Genomic DNA, 12,526 nt, shown 5'->3' on the forward strand with positions numbered 1-12,526 from the left:
GAGAGTGATAGAAACATCAATGAGAGATAATCATTAATCGGTTGCCTTCTGAACGCCCCTTACTAGGGATTGAGCCTGCAACCCAGGCATGACCTGACTGGGAATCGAACTGTGACCTCCTGGCTCATAGGTCCATGCTCAACCACTGACCCATGCTGCCTGGGTGGATGTTGTGATTTTTTGTTGTTAATCCTCACCTGAGGATATTTTCTCCATTGATCTCTAGAGAGAGTGGAAGGGAGGCAGGGAAGGGGGAGAGAGAAACATTAATGTGAGAGACACATCAATTGACTGCCTCTCATACATGCCCGGACCAGGGCCGGGGATCGATCTTACAGTCCAAGTACCTGCCCTTGACTGGGAATCGAATCCTTGACCCTTCAGTGCGTGGGCCAACACTCTAACCAGTGAGCATCACTGGCCAGGACAGGTTGTGATTTTTTTATTTTTTATTTTTTATTTTTTTTAAATATATTTTATTGATTTTTTACAGAGAGGAAGGGAGAGAGATAGAGAGGTAGAAACATCGATGAGAGAGAAACATCGATCAGCTGCCTCCCGCACATCTCCCACTGGGGATGTGCCCGCAACCCAGGGACATGCCCTTGACCGGAATCGAACCTGGGACCTTTCAGTCCGCAGGCCGACGCTCTATCCACCGAGCCAAACCAGTTTCGGCAGGTGGTGATTTTTAAAAAGTGTTGGCAAGTAGAGGCAATGATAGGTCATTTGTATTGATTTTACTGATTTCAATGAACCAAAAGGGGTTTTCAACCTAAATTATTTTCAAAAATTATATTATCTGTTAATTTCTTGTATGACCTCATGATTAACCACAGTGAGACACATTGTGTGATCTATTTCTATGGTAGTTGCTGTATTTTACATTTTATAGAACTGTATTAAAGTTTAAAGTCTTAAATTGATTTGTAAACAATGTTAAATGCCTTTTTTTCTAGAACTATTCTAGTATTGATGTGCTTTTACACAGAAGTAGACTTACCAAATTGCAATCTGTACAAACTTTAATTGAAATTCAGGAATTCATCCGCTTTATAAGCAAACAAGGTAATTTTTTTTAATCTACCATTATTTTTTATAATTATGGAAGAATTTTATTATCTGATTTTATTTTTATTTTTTTGCTTACTGGAAGTATATATTTTTTAATATATGGGTTAGAAACTATTTTAAATTTATTCTACAAATATATATTTTGATATTGAAATTAATGTATAAAATGGTCAAACACTATTCTAGACATTGGGGATATAAAACCAAAGGAAACAGATTTCCCAGCTTGAAGAGCATTCAAAATAGTGGGGTAATTTCAGTATGATGTGATACCTGCTGAGGTGGAGGCGGGCATAGGAAACTAGATGACAGAACCTGCCCTGGCCTGAGGGGCGCACAAGTCTTCTGGAGGAAGGGACTGAACTCAGTTTGGAGGTGGAAAATGGCTTTGCCGAATGCCTGCCTGACAGAAGCCTGCAGCGCCCCAGGTGCAGGAGGTTCTGTGTCTGGCTGCCAGGTGCCCTGGCCTGAGAGAGGGAGACTGCAGGCTCAGACAGTGGCCTTCGCCACCACCAAGGGGATTATAGCCTGGTGCCGATAGGAGGCCACCCGCAGTACTTCTTTGTAAATCTAAATTTTAATTTTTGTCCTAAATAATTAAAAATAATATGAAAGAAACTTTTCAGAGTACTAATAATACATTAAATGCTTTGTATTTTCCAGGAGCTATTAATCTCTTTTTTTCTGTATTATCTAGTTTTTATAATAATTTTATTCTATCTCCTCATTTTATAGAGGCTTAAAGATTAAAATTTCCCACACTATTAAAGTGAAAGATCCAGATTTTGAACCCAGAATTGTCCGATTTAAGCTTGTGTTCTTAACCACTACTTTCCACCAACAGAAAGAAAATGAAAGCTTTAAACCTTAGCAATGTGAAATTTCAATTTTATGATAATTATTATGAATCCCTTTTCCAAAATCCTTTGTTACTGGGCAGCCCCCTGAATCAGAGGTGTGGCTGTCTGTTCCTGAGTTCTTGTCAGTCTTGCAAGAAAGATTTCAGATGAGTGACAGCAGTGTTGAAGCAAAGTAAGCAGATTTATTAAGAATACACTAGACATAAAACACAAGTGGGCAACTCAGGTAGTCTGAGCACACTGCCTAATGGGGGTTCAAGGGGTTTTATGCTCTTCCCTCTACAGGTTTCAAAGTTCCCCTGCCGAGTATCTTGGATAGCAGACTAGGTTTCAAAGACCCCTTCTACATTATTGTGACTTATCTCAGAATGTTTGTATATACATCTGGTCATCTTGTTTGGCAAGTCCTAAGGTGGCTAACTTCTTTGTTTAGTGGGTGAGATAAAATTCCTCCTTAATCCCCCTTTCCTCTTTCCTGTCCTAGCAGTTATCTTTCCTGCCTAACATCCCCCAAGAAATACCATCCAAATCCTTTTGGGGTTTTGTTGTATGTCCCCCAGACTTTATTTGTCTTGGCTTTAGCTGGCACAAATGACACTAATTGTGTCTTTGTTCTCTATTTAACCAGGCCAGGGTGATTTAAGCTATGTATTCTCTGGTTAGGAAGGAGAGGTATAAACCATTTACTTTCAAGTGTCTTTGTCTGGTGAAAATAGGTCTTGCGATTCACAAGCTGGCTGCAAGCTGCCCAAACTGTTTGGCCTTGTTTAACTTTCTCGTCTCACTTTCCCCATTCCATTTGACCAGGAATTTTCCTAGCTTCTTGGACTATCTTGCCACACCTTGAAACCAGGTAGTTGCAGATATTATTATTATGTAACCTTCTGCACACACCAGAGCTGGGGGCAGTATTCCATAATTAAATACAACCATGCATATCTAACGTAAGTGGTAAATATTCAAATGAATGGCATAAACAAAGACCTATAAGTAGCCCTACGCCAATTCAGATCTGATTTTGCCAAGACAGTTGGCTGCAACCTCGTGAAAACCTTTTTAACTTTCAGAGCTTTTTTGATTTTTGGAATTGTGGATGAAGTAAAACTTCACTAAATTGTATGTTTATTTCCCCACTTTATTCTATATTCTTAAGAAGTTGAGTTTTAATGTCAGAATATATTAGATTTAATATGGTTACTTTGTGTTCCTGTTGTGAAAGAAGAGACAAAATTTTTTAATTGGGACAATAAATTTGTATTAAGTTTCTACCTACATTGTAAGTTTGTCTTGTCATTGAGCTGTGGATATAATCACCCTATAATATTATTTTTAGGTAATTTGTCATCTCAAGCTCCCCTTAAGAGACTTCTAAAAACCTGGACAAGCAGATATCCAGATGCTAAGATGGACCCAATGAACATCTGGGATGACATAATCACAAATCGGTAAGATGTGAGCCTTTTGAGTTGAATATGGATTATTTTCTGAAATTGCCAGAACTATTTTTCTCCAAGACTGTAGTTTAGAAAAATGTGGGTTTTGAGTCTAGTGTAGATATCTGTCATATTTCAATTTTCCATTTAAGTTGTTCTAACAAAACTCTCCGTGGTGGCAATATGTCCTTTGTCCCCATTTGTCCCCTGTCGGGGAATTGCTGCCCGCTCACTTTGAATTCATCTTGTGCTAGGTGGTTGGTTATAAGCATCATCTCTGGCAATGAGAGAAGGCCAGGGGGCAGCAGGGCAGTGGTCCATGTGCTTCTGTTTCAGAGCTAAATATTAGGTAGTGATATGGCAACAAAGAGAATGCTGCTTAATGATTTTTTATTATTCTGTTTTCATAACTTTCTTGCCTCCTGCCTCCCAACTCTATTACATAATTTTATATATATATATATATATATATATATATATATATATATATATATGAGGCCTGGTGCATGATATTCATGCACTGTGGGGGGGTCGGGGGGTCTTCTCAGCTTGGCCTGCACCCTTTAGCAGTCCAGGAGCCCTTGGGGGATGTCCAACTGTGGCTTAGGCCCACTCCCGGCTGGGGGCTGGGTTGGGGGGTAGGGAGAGGGCGGAGGAACTTCCTTAGTCGGATTTTCTTAGTGCTACTGTGGAGGCAGGAGAGGCTCCCACCACCACTGCTGCGCTCACCAGCCGTCAGCCCAGCTTGTGGCTGAGCAGCGTTCCCGCTGTGGGAGCGCATTGACCACCAGGGGGCAGCTCCTGCGTTGAGCGTCTGCCCCCTGGTGGTCAATGTGCGTCATAGCAACCGGTCAATTTACATATTACCCTTTTATTGTATAGGATATGATATATATACACATACATACATACATATGTGTGTGTATATATACATATATATACATACATATATGTACATATATATACATATATATATGTATATATATATCACCTTCCCAGGCCCGAGATCATTTTCTTTTCCTCAACCTGTAATAACCCTGGGTAATCCAGAAGGCAGTTATTAATCATACTAGGGGCCCGGTGCACGAAATTTGTGCACTGGGTGTGTGTGTGTGGGGGAGTGTCCCTCAGCCCAGCCTGCCCCCTCTCACATACTGGGAGCCCTCAGGCGTTGACCCCCATCACCCTCTGATCGCCTGATCGGCCCCTTGCCCAGGTCTGTTGCCTCCGCCAGGGGTGTCAGGCTTGGACAGGGGACTCCCATCTCCCCCCGATCACTGGCTCTGGCCCCCGCCCAGGCCTGAGGCCTCTGGCCCAGGAATCATGCCTGGGCAGGGGACCCCCATCTCCCTCTGATCGCTTGCTCCACCCCCCCCCGCCCAAGCCTGACGCCTCTGACCCAGGCTTCAGGCCTGGGCAAGGGGACCATCATATCCCCCCAATCCCTGGCTCTGCCCCCCACCCAGGCCTGATGCCTCGGCCAGAGGAGTTGACCCTCATCACCCTCCGATCACCAATCACCGGATCGGCCCCTTGACCAGGCCTGAGGCCTCCGGCAGAGGTGTCAGGCCTGGGCAGGGGACCCCCAGCTCCCCGCGGTTGCAGGCTCCGCCCCTGCCCAGGCCTAACGCCTCTGGCCTAGGCGTCCGGCCCGGGCAGCGGGGACCTGCAGTGGCAGCGGGGGGCGCCGCGATCGTGGGCTTCGCTTTAGGCCCAGGCAAGGGACCCCTAGCTCCTGGGACGCCAGCTTCGACCATGCCCAGCTCCCATCGCTGGCTCCACCCCTACTTCCTGCTATCACTGGCCAGGGCGGCAAAGGCGCCTGATTCTCCGATCATGGCTGGGGGGCAGGGCAAAGGCGGCCCCAGGGCCGCCTTTGCCCTGCCCCCCAGATCTTAGCTCCCCCCTGGGTTTCCGATCACTGTCAGTGGCAGGGGGCTTCTTCCTGCTTTCCCTTTCGCTACCTGCATTGTGCCTACATATGCAAATTAGCCGCCATCTTGTTGGCAGTTAACTGCCAATCTTAGTTGGCAGTTAACTGCCAATCATAGTTGGCAGTTAACTGCCAATCATAGTTGGCAGTTAATTTGCATATAGCCCTGATTAGCCAATGAAAAGGGTATCGTCGTACGCCAATTACCATTTTTCTCTTTTATTAGTGTAGATATTTAAGAGAGGAGGTAATAGATCCAGAGAGGTTATAAATTATTTTGCACAAATATATACAGTAAGTAGGATTCAAGGACTCTGATCCCTCATGTGATAGTCTTGCCATTATATTTTAATTTACTTTTTATACTTTCAATTTTGTATACTTCTTCTACTTTTTATTTTGGGATAACTTCTTACCTATAGAATGGTTGCAAGAAAAATAAAACTCTTCTGTGTACCTTTTACCCAGGTTCACTGTTTTTTAACATGTTGCCACATGAGCTTTTTATTCTCTCCACATACACATTTATTTTCTGAACCATTTGAGGATAAGTTGTATACACAAGAACCCTTACCTCTTTACTTACCAGTGTACATTTCCTACAAAAAGTATTCTTTCAAAGAGTAATCACAGTGCAAGCATAATTTTACAGTTTTTATTTTTAATCTACAGCCTCAATTTCAGTTTTGTCAATTGTCACATTAAAGCCTTTTAAAGCATTTTCTCCCCTTCTAAGACAGGATCCAGTCCAGAATTATATACTGCATTTAGTTGGTATATCTTTTAGTCTCCTTTAATTTGGAGCAGTTCCTCAGACATTTTTCATGACATTGACACTTTTGTGGAAGGTTCCTCAGTTTGTTTGTCTATGTATCCTTATGGTTAGCTGCATTCAGATGATGCATCCCTAGCCAGAATACCACGGAAGTGAAGTATGCTTCTCAGGCTATCACATCTGGAAGCGCAGAGTATCCATCTGCCTTTTACTGATAATAGTAATTTTGATTCCCTGGTTAAAATATTGTCCGGTCTCTCCAGTGTAAATGCCTGTTTATTTCCTTTCCAGCGTATAAGCAATGTGGGAGATACTTTGAGACTTGCATATGTCCTGCTTCTCATTAGAACACTCTACTTTTCATACCTGTGCATTACTCTTAGCTCAAGCCAGTCTTGACAATATTAGTTGCAAGGTGATAATTTCCCACTACTTGTTCCATGTTTATCGGTCTACGTCCTGTTGTAAGGAAGAGCCCTCCCTTCTCCCCATCTGTTCATGTATTTGTTTACTTACATTTTAATTATCAATATAGAATCATGGGCTCCAGTTTTATTTAATGAAGTGTAATCCATTATTGTCCTTAATTATTTCATGTTCAAATTGTCTCACATTTGACTAGCAAGAGCCCCTTCAAGCTGATATTCCAGGCACATCAGGCAAAATTATTCCCCTATGTCTTTTCTTCTTCTAGAAATGTTACAGTTTTAGGTAGTTCTTACATTTAGATCTGTGAACCAGCGGAAGAGAATTTTTGTAGATGGTGTTGTTATTGGATTACACCAGTGGGATTCCTCCATTACTTGTACTTGCTTATTCTTATAATTAAAAATTTGAAACTTAGAAAAATAGTAGCAGCTCTTAGGAGGGAGGGAATGCCCTTGTATTGGGTGAGGGGGCAAGGAGCACAGAAGCAGGTAGATTACTAGAGACGCTTGTATCTTTGGAATAACCACAGAAACAAAAGAAAGGTATATATGAGACATACTAGTTTATCTGGCCACAGTTTTTCTAAGAAAATTGAAATTAGTTCCTGGATGAAGAGGAAATTAGTTGATATTTGAGCAGTGGTGAATTTTGTATGTTTGCCAGTATTGCTAACAATGAAAATAAAATCACTAGAACAAAGTCAAATATGTAAATTGTGGTACAAATAAAAATAATTTTATAGCAATGCAGTGTTATCTTTTAATATTTTCAGTGACTATAACCTGTTTGCCGCTTTATATTTTTCACCTTTGAGAGTAGAAGTTTAGATTGGGAGATATAAGGAGAAAAATGACCTTTGACTCAACACAGGGTACTAGTATATTGTCCTTTAAGAGAGAAAATTGTGAGTTTAAATGCTTTATTTTTGTGGAGGTGGAGATGATAAACGATATCTGGAAAATTCTGTGAAATATCCTTGGTGATGTTTAAAGAGTTAATTAAGATGGAGATTAAATCCAGTACCTAGAGTGTACCTATACAGTCCAGAAAATGAGCAAAATTTTAATAAATATAAAATTTTTGTCTGTAAATGCTATCCAGTAGTGTGTCCTATATGTCAAAGATTTCTTTCATGTGGTGTAAATTCTCATTTTTCTCTGTTTTGTGTAGATGTTTCTTTCTCAGCAAAATAGAGGAGAAACTTACTCTTCCGGATGATCACAGTATGGACATAGATGGGGATGCAGATTCCAGTGACAGGATGGAAGGGCGGGAGCAGGAAGAAGACATTTGCTCTCTGGTCAAGAGCTGTAAGTTTTCCATGAAAATGAAGATGATAGAGAGCGCAAGGAAGCAGGTAGGTACTCAGATTTATGTCCTCTATTGTTTCACAGGATTTTCTTAAATTAGCTTCTTTTAAAACTTAGCTTTAAAAAAAAATCTGAATCTTAAAGATAATTGAGTATTTGGTAATTTTTCCTCTTTGTAAGAAAATAAACACCTACTTAAAATTTTCCAGAAAGCCTCTAAAGTTTTTATATACTTGTTAACCATTTCAAAATAAGTATTTTCACCCTAGCTGGTTTGGCTCATTGGATAGAGTGTTGGCCTGCAGACTGAAGGGTCCCCGGTTCTGGTCAAGGGCATGTACCTCGGTTGCAGGCTCCTCCTGGGCCCTGGTCGGGGTGCGTGCATGAGGCAAACAATTGATGTGTTTCTCTCACATAGATATCTCTCTCTATCTTTCCCTCTCTCTTCCACTCTCTAAAAATAAATGGAAAAATATCCTTGGCTGAGGATTAAAAAAACAACAACCAAAATAATTATTTTCTGTTATTGAAAAAGGAAATAAGCTTAATATCAGGTTTGAGCTTTAGCAAAATGAATGCTTGCCAGTTATTTACAAATTATATTTAGATTTAGTTTGTAGAATTCTATCATTTGATAATTCGACTCTTTATTAATATGTAATCATGCTGTACTTAAAAGTTGCATATAAACTACTTAAGTGTATCAAATCATATTTGAACAGACTGGGAGAGCTTGTTTTTTTTAATAACCCTAAATTGATTGCTATTATAAAGCAAAGAATGTTGCTTTCTACTTCTAGTAGAAGTAATAAATATTTCTGTTTTATACGTTTGTGTTCACGTATAGATTTTTCTCTGAGATAGATGTTATATCATTTAGGAATCTTTATATTACAAATAACAGAAAACCCAACCCAAAGCAGCCCAAGTGAATAAAGGAGAGTTGTTAGTACCCATAAATGAAAAGTCTAGAAGAGCTAGCTTTCAAAGACTAGGACCTGCTTTCTCTCCCTGGGTTCTCCCTTCCACCGTAGTGGCTCAGTGCTCAGACTCTACATCGCGGCACTCTCTGGCAGCTCCAGCTCACCCTTTGTGGTTGGAAATAGCTGTGAATGTTTTACACCTGCTTCTTCCATACCACATATTCCTGGAAATGGTTTTTCTCTTATTTCTTGGCAAAAATGAAACCAAACAAAAAAAGCATGTTTGGTTTTTTCCAGAAAGCACCAGCCATTGTCTCCCACTGCTTTAGCTCGATTACAAGCAGGAGAGGCCTTCCATGACACATGGCTGAGGAGGGGTGCATGTAGCTTCTTAGTGGGAAGTCAGGGTGTTCATCCCAGATGGAGAGACAAAGAATGCTCTCTACTGCCACGCTACTGCTCAGAGCTCCCCACCTGGGGGAGAGGGGGGAGCATGACGAGAAAAGAGGAGGAAAGAAACGGATCATAAATATATTAGTTGGAAATATGTGAAAATCACCAAAATACCCAAATATCTTTCATGTGGCATGTTGGCTTTTCAGAATTTTTCTGCAATATTCACACATAAAAATAGGGTAAATAGAGTTAGTTATCAATACCAGTAATGTTGGAGATGGAGAGAAAAGGAATAATTTAAGTCATCAGATGATATAAAACCTTCAGTTTATTTTAATTTACCTTCTCATACTCTTCAAAATGTCAAAAGTAGCAGAAGTGAAATTTGAGTTTTGCCTTTTTTTATTACCAAGCATTTCATTAGTTGCTAGAGATACCATGTTGAACAAAATAGAAACAAGTGGACAAACAATTATAATTCATAATATTAAAAACCTCATGGGAAGGACACCTGACAGTCTTATGGAAACAAAGGAAGCTTGGAGTAGAAGGTGATGTCTAAGTTGGGAACTCAAGGATGAAATAGGGTAGCAGGAATAACACATAAGACCCAAGAGTGACGCTGAGAACTTGGTTTCCTGAGTGGAGCAGAGGTTAAATTTCAGCGCCTACTAAATGGCTGTGCAACTTTGTGCAAGAAAGCTCTGTGATCAGGTGATCAGATGTGCAATTTTAAAATGCATTTTGGATGTAGTGAGAAGAAATGATCTAAGAAAGGGCGAAGGATTAGCAAGCTTTTATATTAATCCATGTGAGAGATGGTGGTGGCCATATCTAGGTTAGAGGTCATGGAAATGGAGGTGAGTGGGCAGATTTAAGGAAATTGACAGGGTTTGCTCAAATGAGACATGATGACTAGTTGTGTTTGTGAGGAGGAAGGATGATAACCAGGTTTTTAACCTGAGAAGCTGGGTGGATGGGAATAAAGAAGGAAGAGTAGTTTGTGGGGCAGATGATATCTTAAGTTTGAGACATGTTGAATTTGCAAGGCCTTGAAGACAAACAAGTTGTAATTTCCCTTCACTAAGTTTACATAAGAAATTGGAAGCTCTGGAGAAAAAGAGTTATGCTAGCGATAGAGGTCTCCATGCGATTAGCATGTGGCTAGTCATGGAAACCATGGAAGGAGATAAGATAACCAGGATCAGTCCCCAAAACAGACCAACAGTTTTGGGGTGAACACAGGAGGAGGAGCCTACAAAGGCACTGTGAGACCACAAGGTAAGAACCAGAAATTATCAGTGTCAGTTACCAAAGAGAGTGAAGGTTTTCAAGATTAAAAAGTGCCCTTGCATGTAACATAAGGAGGTTGCTGTTGAGTTTGGTGAGAACTGTTTCACTGGAGTAACAGAAGTCAGAGTGTAGTGGATGGTGGACTGGGTAAAAGCGGGAGGAGAGAACATAGACAGTGAGCACAGGCTGCTCCTAAAGAAGCCATGACAAGAAGCAAGGGAGGTCAGGAGGAATTCTTTCTAAGATAAAGGAGGCCGGAGATGTTTAAATCCTAATGGAAGGAACTAATCAGGAGGGATTGGACATACAGAGGAGGAGTCACAGGTAAAATAAGATTCCTTGTGGAGGCTGGTGGGGACGGGACTCGGGGCAAAGGTGAGCCTGCTCTCAGAATGGAGGGCGGGAAGGAAGAATGCGCTGCCGTGTGAGGAAGAGTGAGAGAGCTCATCTGCTTTCTCTGAGAAGTAGGAGGTGAAGTCAGCTGCAGCGAGTGAGCAGGAAGGAGAATTGAGGAAAGTGAGGAGGTTTAAAGATGACTCTGGACTGTGTGGGGAAAGCCGACCACACTCGGATTTTGAGGCAGCACTGAACCTGGCTGGTGTGGTCTGCAGTGACGTTGTGCGTGTAAGAGCAGGAAAGGCTTGCATTTTGATGAACGCAGAGTGTGGTTTTGCCAGATGGGGTGACACCTGCAAATGACACCTAAAGGCTAATGATAGAGAATATCACTAAGAGAATGGCGGGGATGATGGGTTTGCTTAGTTGGACATGGAAGGAAGTAAAAAGCAGAAAGAAGGCAGGTCTTAAGTAGATTGTGAAGTTATGATAGCAGGAACTTGGTGCATAGGAGAGAAGGTTTGTGTTCTGTCCCAGCACTCACTGCTACAGCTCCTTCTGCGGTCCCCTGCTAGCTCCCGGAGCCCGCGGGGAGATGGCCAGGCTTGGTGGCTTTGCTTTTCTGCCTGGCATTGGCAGTTGCCAGATAGCTGTGGCTGCACCTTGGTCCTTCCTCCCTGCCCAGGTCACTGGGTTTAGCTGCAATGCATAGCAACCACTCCCACGGGAATGCGCACTGCATCCCTCTCCCGGTCCTGGCTGAAGGGAGTGCCGTGGCAACCTGATTCTTCCCCGCCTGAGACCAGCAGTGACCTCCAGGCTGCCTCCCTGGCACCGCCTCAGCAGCTCTCCCTTCCCACTCACCTTACAATGTTTCAATACACGGATCTCTCATACGTGTTTCTGTGTTGAGCAGCATATTCATTCTTAAAGTTGTAACTGTTCAAATTGTTGTAACTTCAAGGGAGAGATCAAGGGGACCTCTCGTGCCACGATTCCTCTGACATCAAAGGTTTCTTTGGGGTTGATGAACATGTTCTGAATGAGACAGTGGTGATGGTTGCCCAGCTTTTGAATATATTAAAAGACACTGAATTGCATACTGTAAATGTGAATTATATACACGTGATAAATAAAAAGATATTTAATGTAAGCTAAGGAGATGGATTAGCTGCTCTAAGGTGAATTGTGTCATACATAAAGGAAACCAGGCCAATTAACAAAAAACTTCTTTTGTAAAATGCTTTTATTTCTAAATTTACATTTCTGTCATTGTACTCCTTTCTCTCTTCTATTATATAGAACAATTTCTCACTTGCCTTGAAACTATTGAAGGACCTGCATAAAGAATCAAAAACAAGAGATGAGTGGCTGGTGAGATGGGTACATAGCTACTGTCGGCTCAGGCACAGCCAGAGCCAGACCCAGAATCGTCCGGAGCAGATTCTTTCTGTGTTGAAAACAGCCTCTTTGTTGGGTATGAAACTGCTCTATGTATACAAGTTTAAGAATGCTATTCTATATTACATCTCTGTAGTCTTCTAAAACTATTATTTGTGTAGATTTGTCTGACATTGGCAATTAAGTATTTATAATTTTATTAAATATTTGGAGCCAAGGTACTTTATAGTTTAGTATTGCTAGTGCATAGGACATTTGGAGCTTTTATTTCTGTATCTATAAAATGGAATTGAAAGTAAAACCCTCTTTCATATTTAGTTAAATTATGAATCTTAATGTTTACATATAAGAATTACTTTGTAA

General features: G+C 41.3%; 1 protein-coding gene across 1 annotated transcript in view; it reads left to right on the forward strand.

The window, feature by feature from the left end:
• The window catches only part of PRKDC (protein kinase, DNA-activated, catalytic subunit), a gene marked incomplete at its 5' end in the record, with an annotated part of 203,039 nt that overhangs the window by 160,425 nt on the left and 30,088 nt on the right, over window positions 1–12,526 (forward strand). The window contains 4 exons of the mRNA XM_081110966.1: window positions 960–1,068; window positions 3,268–3,379; window positions 7,675–7,861; window positions 12,065–12,239. Of these exons, the coding sequence (XP_080967092.1) occupies window positions 960–1,068; window positions 3,268–3,379; window positions 7,675–7,861; window positions 12,065–12,239 (583 nt within the window). The remainder of the gene's footprint in view (window positions 1–959; window positions 1,069–3,267; window positions 3,380–7,674; window positions 7,862–12,064; window positions 12,240–12,526) is intronic.

The sequence above is a fragment of the Myotis nattereri genome, assembly GCF_964212035.1.
Source record: "Myotis nattereri genome assembly, chromosome: 17".
NCBI classification, from domain to species: domain Eukaryota; kingdom Metazoa; phylum Chordata; class Mammalia; order Chiroptera; family Vespertilionidae; genus Myotis; species Myotis nattereri.